Source organism: Mirounga angustirostris, unplaced genomic scaffold, assembly GCF_029215605.1.
Source record: "Mirounga angustirostris isolate CCGP_5_RB_7025 unplaced genomic scaffold, mMirAng1.0.hap1 SCAF_11, whole genome shotgun sequence".
Taxonomy (NCBI): Eukaryota; Metazoa; Chordata; class Mammalia; order Carnivora; family Phocidae; genus Mirounga; species Mirounga angustirostris.
The window spans coordinates 7,882,659-7,900,410 of record NW_026991719.1 but is presented as its reverse complement, the minus strand read 5'-3'; the positions used below and the strand labels follow the sequence as shown (position 1 = coordinate 7,900,410).

General features: G+C 45.6%; 2 protein-coding genes across 5 annotated transcripts in view; one reads left to right on the top strand and one right to left on the bottom strand.

The window, feature by feature from the left end:
- Window positions 1-1,800: 1,800 nt before the first annotated feature.
- LOC123844240 (holocytochrome c-type synthase) lies at window positions 1,801-13,246 on the bottom strand. Of its 4 annotated transcripts, none has more exons than XM_045874451.3 (7): window positions 13,089-13,246; window positions 12,387-12,530; window positions 9,925-10,076; window positions 7,269-7,417; window positions 6,328-6,447; window positions 3,860-3,946; window positions 1,801-3,309 (listed from the first exon to the last, which is right to left on the bottom strand). In XM_045874451.3, the coding sequence occupies exons 2-7, from the start codon at window positions 12,496-12,498 to the stop codon at window positions 3,111-3,113; spliced, it is 819 nt and encodes a 272-aa protein (XP_045730407.1). In that variant the 5' UTR covers window positions 12,499-12,530; window positions 13,089-13,246; the 3' UTR covers window positions 1,801-3,110. The 4 variants fall into 4 exon arrangements, with proteins under 4 accessions (XP_045730407.1, XP_045730422.1, XP_045730414.1 ...); XM_045874466.3 differs by having other exon boundaries at window positions 12,387-12,514; window positions 13,089-13,238; XM_045874458.3 differs by having other exon boundaries at window positions 13,061-13,223.
- A 146-nt stretch (window positions 13,247-13,392) lies between these two features.
- MID1 (midline 1) overlaps window positions 13,393-17,752 on the top strand; it is a 588,477-nt gene continuing 584,117 nt past the window's right edge. Inside the window, exon 1 of the mRNA XM_054507135.2 lies at window positions 13,393-13,639. The gene's annotated coding sequence lies outside the window, so the exon portion shown is untranslated. The remainder of the gene's footprint in view (window positions 13,640-17,752) is intronic.

Here is a 17,752-nt window from a genome sequence, read left to right as displayed (position 1 = left end):
CACACAGCAAGTGAAGGCCCGAGCTGGACTCTAACTCGCGTTCTTTTTTAATTGAGGCATAATTGACCTACATTAGTTTCAGGTGTATAATGTAATGATTTGATATTTGCATATATTGGGAAATGATCACCACCTACAGAATTTTTTTTCTTTTGATGAGAACTTATCTTTTAAAGATTTTATTTATTTATTTGAGAGAGAGAATGAGATAGAGCATGAGAGGGGGGAGGGTCAGAGGGAGAAGCAGACTCCCTGCCGAGCAGGGAGCCCGATGCAGGACTCGATCCCGGGACTCGGGATCATGACCTGAGCCAAAGGCAGTCGCTCAACCGACTGAGCCACCCAGGTGCCCTTGATGAGAGCTTTTTAGATCCACTCTTGTACCAACTTTCAAATATTTATTACGTGACATCCTTATGACTTCTTTTATAACTGAGACTTGTACCTCTTGACCCCCTTCACAAATTTCACCCCCCACTCCCGCCATGTTTGGCAACGACTAATCTATTCTTTGTACTTATGAGCTCGGTTTTTTCTGTTTTTTTTTTTTTAGATTCCACATATAAGTGAGATCATACGCTATTTGTCTTTCTCTTATTTCACTTAGCATAAAGCCCTCAGGGTCCATCCATGTTGTCACAAATGGCAAGATTTCCTTCTTTTTTACGGCTGAGTGATAGTCTACTGTATATCTATACTATATTTTCTTTATTCATTCATCTGTTGGTGGACACTTAGGTTGTTTCCATGTCTTGGCTATTGCAAATAATGCAGTGAACATGGGGGCACATGTACCTTTTGGAGGACGTGCATTCTTTTGTCACCCACGTGGCCTTAAGCCTGTGAAGACACAAATGGTCCATAGTACAAGTCCCATGGTCACTGTAGAGGGGAGGCATGAAGTGTGCATCTCTTCACTTTAGCTAGGAAGGAGTAACTCTGGTAGAGGATGAACTAAATCGGTAACTATTCGTCCAATATATATTAAAAAATTCTTAAGTGAACTTGCACCCCCTACCACAGGCTGTTTTTAAATTAGGATTCTTGGACTTACCATTTCATTTACAGACTGTCCCTCAGAAGACTGAGTACCTCGCTGGTCAGGGCTGCCCTTTTTGCATTTCCTCTTCCCGAGACGATGCAGAGGGCCCAGCTCCCTAGACACAGGGAACTGCTAGGAATGCTCCAGTTTCATATACGAGCCCAGTTCCAAACCCACCTTGTTCACTAATACTTGGCCTTAGGACAGGAGTCTGTTCTGATTCTGAATAGGGCTAACACTGTAGAGAGACTTAGCCTAAAACCCCGGAGAACATCCACAATGAATTTCAAGTTCTAAATGAAGCCTCCTCTCAGAGGAGGGGAGTACTGACCCCTGGACATGAATGAGCAAGTACGATCTAGCCCCAAAAGAGCTCTGAAACCCAGTAGGCCGTTGTCTTTTCCAGGAGTGGTGGAAGGTGGAATTACGTTGACCTTGTCCTCAGCTCTGCTTGACGGTTTACTACAGGGGTGGTTTTTCTCAAGAACTAGTACAGCTTTTCGGGGGGGAGGGGGAACCCCTGCCTAGGGCTCCATTTTCAGTTTCCAGTTACACCACTTTGTTTCCCATAATGATGCCTTATCCTACACTTACTCAGTAGCACTGAGGACCAAAAAAAATATGCCAACCGTAATTCTTTTTCTCAGTAGCTTAAAACGTGAGTAACAGAGGGGAAAACGGCCGCTAGCAGGGAGACTACAGCATCACTTCTGGAAAGGTTCTGTCTGCAGAAATAATTGCGACATGGGAAGTGACTCTTAAAATCCAAACCTGGGAACTATCAGCTTTATTTTATTTTAAAATATACAAATATTTTGACACTTAGAAGATTTTCAAGTTGTTGGATTTTGAAAACACCACACAAAACCGACACAACAAAGAAATCGGTATCAAATGAATCACTCCAGACTGCCAGTTCCTTCGACTAACTTAACGCCAGACTCCAGGGAAATCAAAAGAATATTATCAACACTTTAAGAAAACCCCCAACAATCATTTGTAACATGCTGCTGTAGGTAGAACCACCAGTTTATGAATCACTGGTAGAAAGAATTTCAATGGCAAACTTTGAGCTCCCTGAAAAAAAAAAATCTGCACCGAGACAGTGAGTTGATGAAACATTCTGTATCTGGGAAAAATACTCTTCTTGTGAATCCTAACACTCAACAACATAGAGTTGTGTTTCCGAGAGGGACCATCCTGGTGCTGCGATTTGCGCCAAGCCGTCAAGGTTCTGGTGAGGCCGGCTGGAGGGAGGGCTTCAGGCAGGAGGAGAAGCGGGACTCAGGGGTGGCATAAACTGTCAAAATGCCACAGGCAATGAGACGTGCTTGCTGGGAGCAGAGGTACGTGGCAGGATAGTGGGAATTAAAATAAGAATCTTTTAAAAAGTGAAAACATAGTTCCAATGCACGTGCATCATCAAACCGTGGTGGAGTTGAAGCTATTCTAGAACAAGGTCCAGCCTGAAAAATTCTCACAACTGAGAATCTGGAGCCAAGATGCGCCTTCATTTTGCTGAGTGCGTTGCCAGCGGATAGCTCTGCGTTTCCTTAAGGGTGCGCTGCTCTTGTAGGAACAGTGAGACGCTGGTAACTTTTTCAAAAGCAAAACCACTTATTTGTAATAAATAGTATTAGTTCAAGCATCTGGCCAGCTAAAAGCTCCTCAGCAGAACACAGGCTTTCAGGTCTACGTCTCAAGTATTCCTGAGAAATAGTAAGGAGAAAAGCAGCTCTCTTCACACGACAAGAAACATTCTTTTTCAGACGCTGTTCCCTTTTCTAGATTAAATACATAGGCAATACTGCAGCTGAAGGAAAAACCAAGGGAGCGCTTCCCACTTAGGCCAAGTGGGAAGGAAACCTCCAACTACCTGCCATAGACTGCGCAAGGTAAAAACCAAAGAACGTGGCACAGGGCACCCTTACTACGGGACGTGAAAGGTGTCCTCGCGCACTTGCCATTCCCATTACATCATGAGAGCAATTCAGTTTGGGGAAAATAGTTTAATGTATTGCTTGGAAAAAAAATAGTTTCTATTTTCCCATCTCTAACAAAGCAGCGGTTAGGAAGTCCAGCGCCACCACGCGACCTTCATTCTGTCCCACACCGCCGAGAGCGAATCCAAGGCGGGCCGGACGTCCAGGATGGTGAACTGGTAGTCCTGGTTGACCTCCCCGCCGTCGTAGTAGTCGATGACGTACCTGACTTCCGTCCCACAACGGTTGATGATCCAGTCGTGCCTGTCGAAAGGCAACTCGTACCTGAAACGAAAACATGTTTGCGAGCATGAAAACGCCTGCTCTCGGGGTCGAAGATCTAACCGGGAGGTGAGGCTCGAAGAACCCGTCTACTGTGTTGAAGACGGTGCCGCAGAGCCGTGATGAGCCCAGGTCAGACGACGGCTCATTTGCCCGCAAGGCAACATGGTCAACAGGAAAGAGACCAGGCCAGGGAGGTCGGCTGAGATACCGCAGAGCTCCAAGGGCGACCTAAGAATCGGTGTAGGCTGGAAGAAAAGGGGGGGACGCTAAGTACCCAGATGCAGAGAGACCACGGGAGGAGGAAGAGGACAGTTCCGAAAACACAGAACACAACTCAACTCAGGGCTACGATAATCAGACAGCGAACGACACACGAAACCCGAAAAAGTCTGCCCACCAACAGGCAAACTTGAGGGAGAGGGAGAAATCTCCAGCTGAATACTGATAACATTTTGGAAGATGGCACTGAGTGAGTGCTTGGCTTGGGTGCCAAGGGAAAGCAGACCCTGACCTGAGGAATGTACAATTACATTTCTGCACTGCCACTCACCCCATCCAGGAACGAATTCTTGCCCTTGGTGAATACTCTTTCGCTTTACCTCCGAACCGGATCAATGATGGACCACAAGGACACTCCCTAGAAATTTCCAAATAAGAAAAGCCTATGAAAATATTTTCCTTCCGTTGAGAAACGTGATGTTGCAGTTTCTCAACAACACACATTTTTCTGTATGCATTTTACATAATTTCACGTTTATGAAGTGAGAGAACTTTCAAAACAATTCAAAGAAATATCCCTATTTGGTAAAAATATTGCTCTGTATTTCCGGTTCAAGGACGCTGCACCACCTCCACTACATTCCGAATACTGCAGTCTTGCCAGGAGTCAGGAAGGGGACGCTCCACTTGCTGGGGGGATACAGGTATATTCTCAGGGGGGAAAAAAAAGAAATGTTAACTATTGGGCATTCCACTCGACTTTCACACCCTGCAGCAGGGTTTTTTTTTTTAAACAAATAAAAGAAAATCCTCCACTCTTCTTTCATTTGAAACCAATGAACAAGCCTTTTTGAAGAAAAATGCTGGAAGAATCCCTAAGAACAAATGAAATTAGTGCTGGACCAGTTCCTTAGGTAAGTAAATACGGGAGGCCCCCTATTTTGTTAGCTGCTGTCGCTGTTAGGAGGGGCTTCAGCCTTGCTGGGCCTAACGACGTGGGAGGGAGAGAACAAGCCCCCGTGTGACCGAGCCCTACGTGAGGCCCCTCGGCCTTACTTTACTTCCTGCGTTATCGACTACTCACTAGCAGCTCTTCTCAAGAGGGTCACTGGCAAAGAAGTATACTCAACCCAGGCAAGCTTTCCCCTGGAGGCTGTAGCAGGTGTCTTTAAAAGGCCGAGCTAATTTTGAGGGACCCCGGAAAATGACTAGAAGGGGGGCTGAAACCAACAAAGTGGAATCTCCTTGTGTGTCTTCTCTCTGCTCCAACGTCCCACTACATGTAGTTAGCAGGTGGCTTTCACTCCAGCACACATTCAGACACTTGCGGCTCACTTCACTAGCGAGCTGGGAGGGGGACAGAGCTGAGTTCTGCTGGCCTCGGGTTACCGAGAAGGGAATCCTGGTTGCTGCGCCATTCCCTCCTCACACGGACCCCTCCCAGGCCTGGTGCCCTCCCAGGACACCCAGGGAGTGCTACTAATGAACCTCAGAGTCCAAATACTAAAAAAAAAAAAAAAAAAAGAACATCTTAACAAAATCAGTGGAGTTTAGCCAAGAAGTTAATTTTATCATGAACTTATTTTTTTTTAAGACTTTATTTATTTGAGAGCGAGGGAGCATAGAAGCAGGGGGAGGAGTAGACTCCCTGCAGGGAGAGGAGCAGAGGGAGAGGGAGAAGCAGACTCCCCGCTGAGCAGGGAGCCCGATGTGGGGCTTGATCCTGGAACTCTAGGATCATGACCTGAGCCGAAGGCAGACGCTTAACCGACTGAGCCACCCCAGGCGATCCTATCATGAATTTAAAATGTAATCTGCCCGTGATGATATAATCTGGCTTTTTGTGCTGACATTCCCCACCCCTACCCTTCTCAAAGTGGACTCCTCAAACCAGTAGCATCTGTGTTGTTCTGGAAATGCCAAGTCTGGGCCTCACCCCAGATCTACTGATTCAGAAACCCTGGGGGTGGGGGCCCAGCACTCTGTTTTAGTAAACCCGGAGGCAATGCCGACGCAGCTCAAGTATGAGGACCACTGCTCGAACTGACTGATGGTCCATCACTGCCAACACACTCGACTGCAGTCACCTATTCTCTCCGAGAAAAAGGCCCACGTGCTAAGACAACCCTCAATGTTTAGTCCTAATGGGGATTCAATGCTAAGGGAACAGAACCGCTTTTCTCATCAGCTTTGGGGCAGAGAGCATTGTACCATCTCCCAGCCCACATGCTGTACCTTCAATGGAAAGTGGCATTCCTCCCACTGAGAGGTGGGGTCTACGGCCCCTCCCCTTGAACCTGGGCAGACTTGTGGGACGGCTGAGGCCAGGTCAGCAAGGGAGATGCAGCTTCCCCGGAGCTTTCTGGAATTCTAGCTCTGGGAACCCAGCCATCATAGCAGCCACAATGAGAGGCTGTGGGGAGGTGTCCTGGCTGACAGCTAGCATCACCAGACGAGTAAATGGTCCAGCCTTCAGAGAATTCCAGCCCACGGCTGTCAAGCCATCCCTGATCAGAACCTGGCCGAGGCCCTATTCGCTGGGAGCAGAGACGAGCCATCCCTGCTCCGTCCTCTCTGCACTTGGGACCCACTGAATCCATAAGCGTAACAAAATGCTTGCTATTTCACACAGCTGCATGGGAGCGGTCTATCACACACTAGTCACTGACGCAGGCCCGCCACCTAAAATGTTGTATTAGATAACACGTTGTTGGAATAAAAGGTTCAAACTCTAGAAAGCAGGGATAAAATAAGAAAGATGCTGGAAGGATGGCTGTTAATGATCTCAGACACACTTACGCAGCATGAAGGGCTTCCCACTTCAAAATCTCCTTCCAGGCTTGCTCGTTGTTCTGATTGTGAATCCTGATGATATTATACATGTCTCTCTGACTAATATCATCATCCTTCCACTTCCACCTAGGAAAGAACGTCCGCTAAAACACTTAAACCTTACTGAGGATTCTGTGCAATCAATCCACATATCCATTTCACCTAGTGACCAAGAACCACTTACACACGTATCAAAGGACTGAATACTGAATACATAAGGTGACACTTTTTCAGTCAGTACCACTGATTAATGACTCCCCAACTTTGTTTAAGTATTTTACATAATAGTATTTTTAAAAACTACTAATGGCGATGATGAGTTAACCTTATGTGTCAACTTGACTAGGCCATGGTGGGGGGGGCCAGATATTTGGGCAAACACTATTCTGGGTGTGTCTGTGAGAGTGTTTTGGATGAGAATAACATTTAAATGGGTAAAACAGAGTGCTCTAACGTGGGTGGGCCTCATCTGATCAGTTGAAGGTCTAAATAAAACAAGAGGAATGAGCCTCCTGCAAATAAGAGGGAACTCTTCCTGCCTGATTGCCTTTGAACTGGGACACTGGTTTTTTCCTGCCTTTGGACTGGAATGAAAACATCAGTTCTTCCTGGGTCTCCAGCCTGCAGACCATGGGACTTCTCAGCTTCCATAATCACGTGAGTCAATTCCTTATAATAAATCTCTTTCTATGTATAAAAACACATCCTGTTAGTTCTGTTTCTCTGGAGAATCCCGACTAATACACTGGCCTTGCATTTAAATTCTTTTAAGTCTGAAAAATCAGTTGAATGTTATATACTGATTAGCTTACACAAACTTACTGTATGGGGATGAAAACCTCTTTAACATTTAATTCTTAGATGAATTTGATGAGCAAATTTATACTCTCAGTAATATGCTCACTCACCCTTTCCGTAACATTGCATTCCAAAACATCTGCTCGGAAGGATAAACCCACTTTTTCTCCGAATCTGCTCTCGGAATGGATGACTCCTCTCTCACAGTAGACAGTGCAAACGGCTGATCGGGGGCTGGCATCTGATTAGGTGGTGGCATCTAAGTAAATTAAGCGGATTTTTTTCAATGTTGGAAACAGGACATAAAGTAGAAACAAACAATAATAATCAATGACTTTCTGGAAAGCAATGCATCACACACAAGGTAGAGGTTCCCTATTATGCCGGTGATGGCTGAAGTTCAGCTCTCCCAGATAATTTGGCTTTTTTGAAGAGTCAGAGTTCCAAAGTTTTTCCTTCTTGTTGAAGTTCTCACAAATGGTAAATACACACTGCGGTTAACATTCTCTGTCTCTTTCTCCCCGAGGATTAAGAAGTAAAAACTAATATCACGACTGTAGACGTTCCTAAAAACCTTTCTATGACGAGCTTTTCAAAAATGACTGTTCACTCTTCTGAGGAAAAATCTCGTAAAATATAGGTACACCACCACTTTCTTTTAAAGTATTCTTGGGGCACCTGGGTGGCTCAGTCGTTAAGCGTCTGCCTTTAGAACTCGGGTCATGGTCCCAGTGTCCTGGGATCGAGCCCCGCATCGGGCTCCCTGCTCCGCGGGAAGCCTGCTTCTCCCTCTCCCACTCCCCCTGCTTGTGTTCCCTCTCTTGCTGTGTCTCTCTCTGTCAAATAAATAAAATCTTTTTAAAAAATATTCTTTACTTTTAGGATCTTGCCAATGCTTTCAGTCTCCGGACCGAAGACATTATAGAGTAGCGACACCACCACAAGACTCCTTGCTCGCAGACACAAGGGGCAGCAACACTTGTGCAAACGCCTTCCCTGGACCAGCGTCCTCACCCTAGGCACTGCTGCCACTTGGGGCTGGGCGACTTTCGGTGATGGGGTCTGTTCCGAGCACTGGAGGATTTTTAGCAACCTCCCTGCTCTCTACCCAACAGTACCCCTCCTCCCAAGTTGTGACAACCATTGCCCTCCCAGGGGCAAAATCACACCTGGTTGAGAACCCCTGGCCTAGAACTTCTTCTGTGTTACAAGTATGAAGGATCTTCTAGCAGATGCACATTTATCACTAAGTCACGATATGGCCCCCCTGGCCAGAATGACGGCAGCGGGAGAACCGGGTATGCCAGGCACCACACCGAGCATTTTACCTGCATCGTCACCACAGGGGGCTGAAGGACGCATGTCAGAGGGAGCTGGGATTCAGTTTGGGACCTGCTGCTTCCTAGCTGAGTGATGTGGGGCAAACTGCATGCTCGCCCGTTCTCGGTGGCTTCAGCTCTAAAGATGGGGACGAGGGTTCCTGGAGGGTGTGTATGGTGCTTAGCACAAGGGCTACAGAGGTCACCAGAAGAAATGCTGGCTGTTATTAATATTCTTGCTACAGGTAACCATCCCATGGGTAAGAGTCTAGGTCTGTGGGGTTCCAAAAGGCCCATGTTCTGACCCACTAGGCTATTAGAGATTATCTAGAACAGTAGTCTTACGGGGGCACTTTTAGAAATATCTGGAGACACATTAGGTTGTCGTGACTGAGAAAAGAGGGTGCTCCTGGCATTTGGCAGGTGAAGACCAGGGATGCTGCTAATATCCTACAAAGCACAGGACAGTGCCCTACTGCAAGGAACTGTCCGGCCTCAGACGTCAATGGTGCTGCCCTGATCTTGTCCACCTTCTTCCTCAACACACCAGTCTCCTTATAGCTTGGCAGGGTCATTACTGAGTGTTGAGGCTGAATGTTTGTGTCCCTCCAAATTTACTGAATCTGCCAGCACCTTCCAGTAGGACTGCTCAGCCTCTGGAACTTTGAGAAAGAAATGTCTGCTGTTTACAAACCACCCAGTTGATGGTACTGTTATGTTATGTTATGTTATATAACATACACATACACACACACACACACAGCCCACACACACCCCTTCGCTTCCAGACTAAATATTTCTAGTTCCTTCAAATGTTAGCCAGTGTTTCTAAATACTTCTGATAACCCTGGCCTTCTAAGAAGCCTATTCTGGCCTTCCAGAGTACAGATCTGAGTCTGTCCGTCTCTCCATTAAAATGTGATTTCAAACAGGAAACCTCCATTTCCTACACTATAACAAAATGTGGTGAGGCCATGCTTGTCTTGTCCTTGCTTTCTCAGTGGCATCCCACTGGTGGCCGCCACATGATGCTGTACCACACCAGCGACTCACACAGGCTGGTACCCGGCTGTGCTGGAAAACAGAGCCCTAATCAGGCATCATGCCTATGAGGTGTCCCAAGACCAGAAATACCTTTACCAATTCTAGCTGCACTCCTAATGGGATTTCCCGCCTTCCACTATCTCTAAAGGAAATATTCCTTTGGTGTGGCTTCTTTCCAGTCAGCCTACTCTGGCACTTCAAGATCAGTGTTCCCTTTTTATCAGGCACTCTCTGAAACTACAATTAGTGATGCATTCAGGATTTTCAATGTCTATGGAATATCAGACTTTTTTATTTTAAAAGGAAAGGAGAATTAATCCTAGCAGTCAGCAGTCTGTCTTGGGAGTTCATGAAAGCATCTCAGCAGAAAATGTTCCAGGAAGAGAGGCCAGGTGTGAATTACCAGATTAGAAGGATCTAGGTTCTCCTTATTCTCAGCCACAGCGCCCGTAACAGGACATTCCACGTACTCATACGCACGATCTTGGTGGGCGGGCACGGAGTTCATTTTGTTCTCACAAGTTGGGTTAGATGGCTCTGTGCTCACGGGACAACCTGAAATAAATCAAGTAAAAAAGTGTCACCACAAAGGCAGGACATCTGGCTCTCTCAATCCCGGCCCGAAAGAGCTGGATTTCTGACCAGTGATCACCATCAAAGGCAAAGCCAGGTTTCTATGGTTCCAAGCTGCCAAGAGCTAGGCTAGCTAACATTGTAATATCCTATACACCAGGAGAAGGTTCTACAAATTTACTTTCCCCTTGAAAGAGAAATGGGTACCCATTCCCTTACTGTGTCATGCCCCCAGCAAAAACAAACAAGCAAACAAAATCTCAACATTTGCAAAAGAATATATTGTGCATTCCATGGTTTTAGAGATGGGCTAGTAGGTACCTGCGTGGGTTCCCAGCAGCGAGTTGTAGCAGAGGAACCTAAGCAGAGGCCCAGCCATGTTTTAACCGGGTCTCCCTGACTTTCAATTCAGATTCCAGACAAGGCCCAGCCCTGATCAGGACACAGGATGCCAGGCTTACTGACGCCTTCTCTCAGGTACTGGAGACAGAAGATGGAAATGAGCAGAGGAGCCTTCAAAAAGGCTCCTGGAGAAAAGTCTGAATGCCCCTCTGCTTGTGCTTTGCTCCAGGACAGAAACAAGGCACAGAAAACTACCCCCTGATGGGGTTCTATTCCCCATTAGTTGATAGCAAGCATTTAGCAAGAAAAGGCACATATTAAAGAAAATGTTCCATAGTCCACATAGGATCCAGATGCCACTCAAGAGGGAAGGTCTGAACCTACAAGAGCAGCAGCAGAAGGGGCAGGTGATGTCCAAGAATCCAGGGTGCTACTGGAAGCGAGTGTGGAGATTGAGAAGCTGGTCTTACACTGCAGAGAGGGGGCAGGCACGGGGAGAGCCATGGCCCAGGAAGACAGCTGCCCAAGTACGGGATCCTTGTGTCAGGCAGCAGCAGTAACACCAAGAATATGCTGGATGCCTGACACACCAAAGACAAGTTTCCTTTCACTTCCTTTCCCCCGTTTCTCCTCGCAGACCCTCATTCCCTAGGACCCTTTACAGCTGTCCACTTGAGGGGTGAAGGGAGACTTGCTCTACCACCTTTCCGCTCCCATTCAGAGTGCCAATCTCTCCTGGGTCACTGATCCCAGATGGGTGTGAGGAAATACTGTTATATTTCCCATATAACCAGGAGCCCCTTTAGTCGCCTACAAATATCCACATTCTTTACTTATGCAAACAAATCTGACTGACGACTCTTCTGGATACACAGTAAATGAAATCAAACCATATTCAGGGCTCTATGATCTACCTGGGGACACTCAGAGTAGGAACACATCAGCTCTGTCCAACTGTCTCCATTCTTCCCGTACAGAGAAACCCTGGAAGAGCACTGGGTCTGTCCTTGTCCAAGGTCACAGAGTTTTTGCTGGCTTTGCCACTTATTAGCTGTGTGGCTTTTAAGTTTCCTGAATAAAAAATAGGGAGAAAACCTACCACACAGGATTACGAGGATGAGAATGTATACTCCATCAGGTAAAGGATTTTTTGTTCTATACGTTGCTCTTCTCTCAGCGAAAAAACAAAACCCACCAGTGCTTGGCACAGACTGGGCAGTGAGTAAATTCTTGCTGAATGACCAAGGGAATCAAAGAGTACAATGCAAGGAAGTGTTTTTCAGGTCATACTTTTATATAAACAATCTAAAGCAAACGTGGACCATCCATTCTCACCTCTGCACCCAAGGAAAGAACAGCAAGGCCATAAGCGATGACTTACTTTTACAAAGATGAATAATGCAACAGATGTAAAGTTGCCTTGACAGATAAAGACCGTTCTAGACCAAGGTTTCTCAACCTTAGCACTCTTGACATTTGGGGCCAGGAGATTTTTTGTTGCACAGGTGTACTGTGCACTGCAGGATGTTTACCAGAACTCCTGGCTTCTACTCACTGGATGCAACACCTCCTCTCAGTTTTGACCAACAAAAATGTTTCCAGACATTGCTAAATGTTACCCCCCCCCCCCGGAGGAGGAACGGGGGTGGCCACCCAGGTTGAGAAACGCTAACTGCAAACTTTGAGGGGAAAGGGCTAATGTATGGAGCCATCACTCCACTCTCATGCACTATCTTAATTGTCACAATAGCCCTGTGAAATATTATATCCTCATCTTTCAGATGACAGGTTGCGACTTAGAAAAGTAACTTGTCTACAGTCACATACCTTGTAAGTAGCACCATAAGGACAGAACTCACTTTGCCCCACTAGCGTGTTATGCTGCCTCTTCCTCAAAATCCTTTTGAGAATTCTCTTTTGTTTTTATTTTCTAGACAAAGGGTCAATTACCTTTCATTTTCCCTTCATGAATGGGACATCCTGAAGGCGGGGATGCTGTCTGATGATCTGAAGCATCTGAGGTCTGAACAGCAACAGCAGGGGTAGATGCAGACAAACCCATGGTTGGAACCGCCGAGCTGAATGCAAACAATTCTAAACTCAAACGTGCCAAAGCAAAAAGACAGATTAATGCCTATGCCTGGACTCCGACCACTCCCTTGGTCTTCTTAATATGCCCAACCCTTGTTCTTCCTCCTTGTCATTCTGATGTAAATCTACAGGGCAGGATATCCACTTCGAGGGACAGCTTTAATGTATTAACCCCTTTGGGAAACACTACTGTGAAATGTACACCACGCCACCCTTTAGGGGCACGTTTCTAAGATGTGCGGATTTTGGGGGTGAGGTGAAGGGGGTCCCTGAGAAACTATGTCACGGAGAGGGAGTGTAGGTCTGGGTAACAGGGAGCCCTAAACGTGGTGACCCAGAGGGGAGTCCAGACTAAACCCCCACAGCCGGGCTTAGAAAAGGATTGGGAATCAGGGCAGGGTACAGCGCAGAAAAGAGATTCGAGGAAGGAAGGAGGGAAGGAAAGGACCTCCGAGAGGGGAACGCGGCCAAAGTCGTCTTCATACGGCCCCTCCGCGTCCCACCTGCTCCAGTCCCGGGACCCCAAAACCCACCGGCCTCAGCCAGCCTGCTACTCCGCACCTGACTCCTGTCCCAAGCCGCTCCGAAGAGCCGGCCCCGCCTCTAACCGCCAACCCGCGGCCGCCTTCTCCTCCTTCGGTCACCGCTATCGTCGCGGTCACCGCGGGCGCCCTAGCGCACCGCTACTTCCTTTTCCGAAGGCGGGACTTCCGGGAGCGCAGGAGGCGGGGCGCGGGCTGAAGAGGTAGGGCTTCCGTCGAGCCCGAAGAAGCGGGCCCGCCCCCTCCCGCCTCGACCTATAAGTGCGAGCGCCGGTTCCCCCGGCCCCGCCCCTCCATGCCGGCGCGGGCAGGGAGAGTTTAGGCTGAGCCAGAGACTTCCATAGAACGAGGCTCTGTACTGTAGCTCCTTTAAAACGCAGAAGGGTTGCTTTACAGGTGTTAGTTTTAAAGTTCCTATCTCTTAAATTGTATCTCATCAGTTTTAATTATAGTAATGACTCAAAAACATCAGCAGGTGTCCAGAACTGCGGCCGACTCTGGAGATCCCAAAATGAACAAATCAAGGTTCCGGCTCCCAAGGCCTTCTTAGCTGGGTGTGTGGACTTGAAGGTCTGTATTTTCACTTACCTCTAACAGAAATTTAGTATTTTTTCCACCAGGAATGCAGGCAACAAATCCTAGTAGTGTCAGCAGTATGTGGCACTAATAGAAACCCCAGAAATTGTCACAAATGATGGTTGTTTCTGTCTTAAAATACTATTCATCACTACTTTGAAATTAAGATAATTTTATCCTGTTACTTAAGAGTGTTACAAAGAAGCATATGCCTTTCTGTATCACTGGTGGAACTGTGAAGCATGCCCAGGTGGCCCTTCAGGGCCCGGCCGGCCATCTCCAGGGTGCTGGGGGCTGTTAGCTGCTGACACCCCTGGGCTGAGTCTCTCTCCAGGAATTGCCCTCTGCCAAAGAGAACTGCCTCAGGCAAAATCACACCCCCTCCCTGGGGACAGGCTGCTGCCTCCAAGTGGCCTCTGCAAGGGGACATAAACCCCAGGCTCTCACCTCAAGGAGGTCACCTCAGAAGGGCCATCCCAGTGTCAGTGGCTGAGGCTTCCACTGTGACTGCATCACAGTTCAACTTCTCCCTTTGCCCAGACTTCCCGTCGCTCTCTCATTGCTGTTCATGAGAGCACTCCAATGCACACTGCTTGGAGTCTCAGCCATTTTATTAAGTTTAATTGTTGATTATTATTTAGATTTGGTGAAGTTGATCAGATCAGGAAACAGCTACCATTGAATAAAAAGTTTAGGGGCGCCTGGGTGGCTCAGTTGGTTAAGCGACTGCCTTCGGCTCAGGTCGTGATCCTGGAGTCCCGGGATCGAGTCCCGCATCGGGCTCCCTGCTCGGCGGGGAGTCTGCTTCTCCCTCTGACCCTCCTCCCTCTCATGCTCTCTGTCTCTCATTCTCTCTGTCTCAAATAAATAAATAAAATCTTTAAAAAGTTTATTATACTCACAGATCCCAAGAGGGGGGTTATACATCACATGGTGGGGTGCCACATGCAGAAGTGCTGGAGTCCTTCGTGAGCCAGGGGGTCAGGGGGAAGGAACAGGTGAGGCAGGCTCTGGAGCAGGTGTACAGCGGATAGTGGCTCAGAGAATGAGAGCCCAGCAAGGGAGGTGGTTGGCGAGTGTGGACCTAGCTGCTCAAAAAAGGGAACTGACCAAACTGGATCAAGACAGCATTTTAAAATCTATGTTATATCGGTGTATATTTCCTGGGGAACCTGATCTTTAATGATCAAAATCTGTTTTTCTAAAATATGTGGATAACTTCTTTTTAATATAATTGATTTCTTTTGTGATTTCTTGTATTTTATGTTCATAAAAATATTATTCTGAGAAGATACTTACAGACTTCACCACAATCCACAGGGCTGTATGGCACAAGAAGGCCCAAAACCTCTGGTAGTTGGAGAGACAGGCAAGCAAACAGATAACCATATTGTTACATCTCAGTATATGTATGTGCAGACTGTTGGAGACAAAAGGGAAGAAGTGACTGTTTCAAGGGTCACGTGCCGAGAGTGGATAGGAAGGAAAGAAGTAACAAGGAGGCTTTATAAAGAAGAAGCTACCAAACAGGGCATTAAAGGAGAGCTATAGGTGGGTAGGGAGACTGGGGGGGACACTTTCAACCTCAATTCCCACTCTCCCCAGGCAAAGACTAACTGTTCTTTACCTGTTTCTTCTACTTTTCCTTCCATGTTCCAAACAACGTGCTAACACAAACACATGTGTCCCTCCCCTGTGCCAATAGTTACATGGTTTGGGATACATCACAGTTTAGTATTTAGATTATTGTGACTGTTTGTTATGACCAAACATGATTTTTTTTCTCGTACAACTTTTTCAGTAGAATTTAATACTTGCCTTTTCCCCCTTTGTCTAGATTTTTAGGTTATCCCTAAGCTTCCTGTCTGCATTGTAAATCTCCTCCCAATGCATTTAAATATGTCAACTAATGTATATGTTTCCCTTTTTTCCCCTGAGCCCTCTCTCACAGATAAGCACCTCACCTCTGCCACTGCCCAATTCTAAAATGTTTGGGAGTGATTTCTGCTAGTCATCTTCTTGGCACTTCCTTTCAACCTTTTCCTATCGTGTGTCGGACCTCTAGTTCTTGGATACCCTGTATTCTTCTTTGCATTGTTTTGGGAGCACATCCGTTTTTGAGGTCTTGAAAACCAGAAACGATAGATGTGGTATACCCTCCCATGTGATTGGTAGTTTGGATATATAATCCTAGGTTTAGAAACGTTTCTCTCAGAATTATTAAGCAGTTGCTTCATTGTCTTTTAGTTTCCATCGTTGATGTTGAAAAGTCGTGTCATTTCTTTTTTTCGCTCAACAATATTTTTAACTTCTCTTTCTTTTAGTGGCCTGAAAAGATGTGTGCTGATATAGACCTCTTTGCTTTCATTGGCTTGGTACCTGACGGGACCATTCATTCTGGAAACCCATAACCTTCACATTGGGGATATTTTCTTGTATTATTAATTTTCTTGATAACTTGCTCCACTCCCTCTTTCTTCATTGTCTCTTTTAAGGAACCTCTATTCCTCATATGTTGGATTCCTAGACTGACTCTCCAATTTTCTTATGTATTATTCTATCACTTTTTCATCTTGTTTTATTTTTTATAAGATTTAAAAAATTTCCCAACCATTTTATTAGTTTATTTCTGTTATCATGTTTGAAATTTCCAAGATATGTGTGCATATATATTTGTATGTATGTTGTATTTGTGTGTGCATGTGTATGTGTACAAGTGTGTGTGTGAGAGTATGTGTGTGTATTGTGTATGTGTGTACGTCTGCCTGTACAAGGCAGTGCATGTGGGTTTGCCAATCTGTGGTAATGTGATATGAACTCCTGCTGTCAGACGCAAGGGTTTAGCAGAGAAGAAAAATTGAAGGGCTTTTGTAATTACAAACTGAATTTATGACTGGTTCTTGTAAAATAAGTCTCCTTTCCAAACCTACAGTTGCTTATGTTTACAAAGTGCTGCTTTTGTACTTCTTAGAGCTCCCACAATTCCATGTCTTCTGCATGATTCTCCTTCCCCCCCATAATTCCCTGTTTCTTTTATAATTCCCCATCTCTCCCCAATTCTCCACTCTTTCACAATTCTTTGCTCTCTCATAATATTCCTCCCTTTACAATTCCCCAGTTTGTCCCACAATTCCCTTTCCAACAATTCTCTGTCCTTTCCCAGAATTCCCCATGTCTCCCACAATTTTTTATGATCTCCCACAATTCCCTGTCTCACACAGTTCTCTGTTGTTTCCCATGATTGTCTGTTTCTTCCATAACTCCCTGTCTTTCCCACAATTTTTGTGGTAGGGTTTTAAAAATATTTTTTAAATTGAGATATGATTGGCATATAATTTTAGATTAGCTTTAAGTGTACAACATGATGGGATATATGTAAATATTGTGAAACGATCACCCCCAATAAGTCTAGTTAACATCCATCACTGCACAGTTATACAATTTTTTTTTCTTCTGATGAGAACTTTTAAGATCTGCTGTCTTAACAACTTCAAATGTATAAGACAGTATTGTTAACAGTTGTCACCATGCTGTACATTATATCCCCTGGACTTAATTTATTTTACACCTGGAAGTTTGTACCTTTTGACCACTTCCATCCATTTCACCCCATCCCCACCTCCAGCCTCTGGCAACCACCAATATGTTCTGTCTGTGAGTTTGGTTTTTTAATTGTTGTTTTTTTTGTTTTTTTGTTTGTTTTTAGATTCCGCATATAAGTGAGATCATACAGTGTTTGTCTTTCTCTGACTTATTTCACTTAGCAAAATGGCCTCAAGGTCTATCCATGTCACAAATGGCAGGATTGCCTTCTTTTATATGGCTGATAATATTAAATTGTGTGTGTGTATTACATTTTTTTTATCCATTTGTCCATCAGTGGACACTTAGTTTACTTCTATGTTTTAGCTATTTTAAATAATGCTGCAGTGAACATAGGGGTGCATGTATCTTTCTGAGTTAGTCATTTCCTTTGGATAAATATCCAGTGGAATTGCTGGATCATAGGGAAGTTCTATTTTTAATTTTTTGAGGAACCTCCATAGTTTTTCCATAGTGGCTACATCAATTTACATTCAAACCAACAGTTCACGAGGGTTCCCTTTT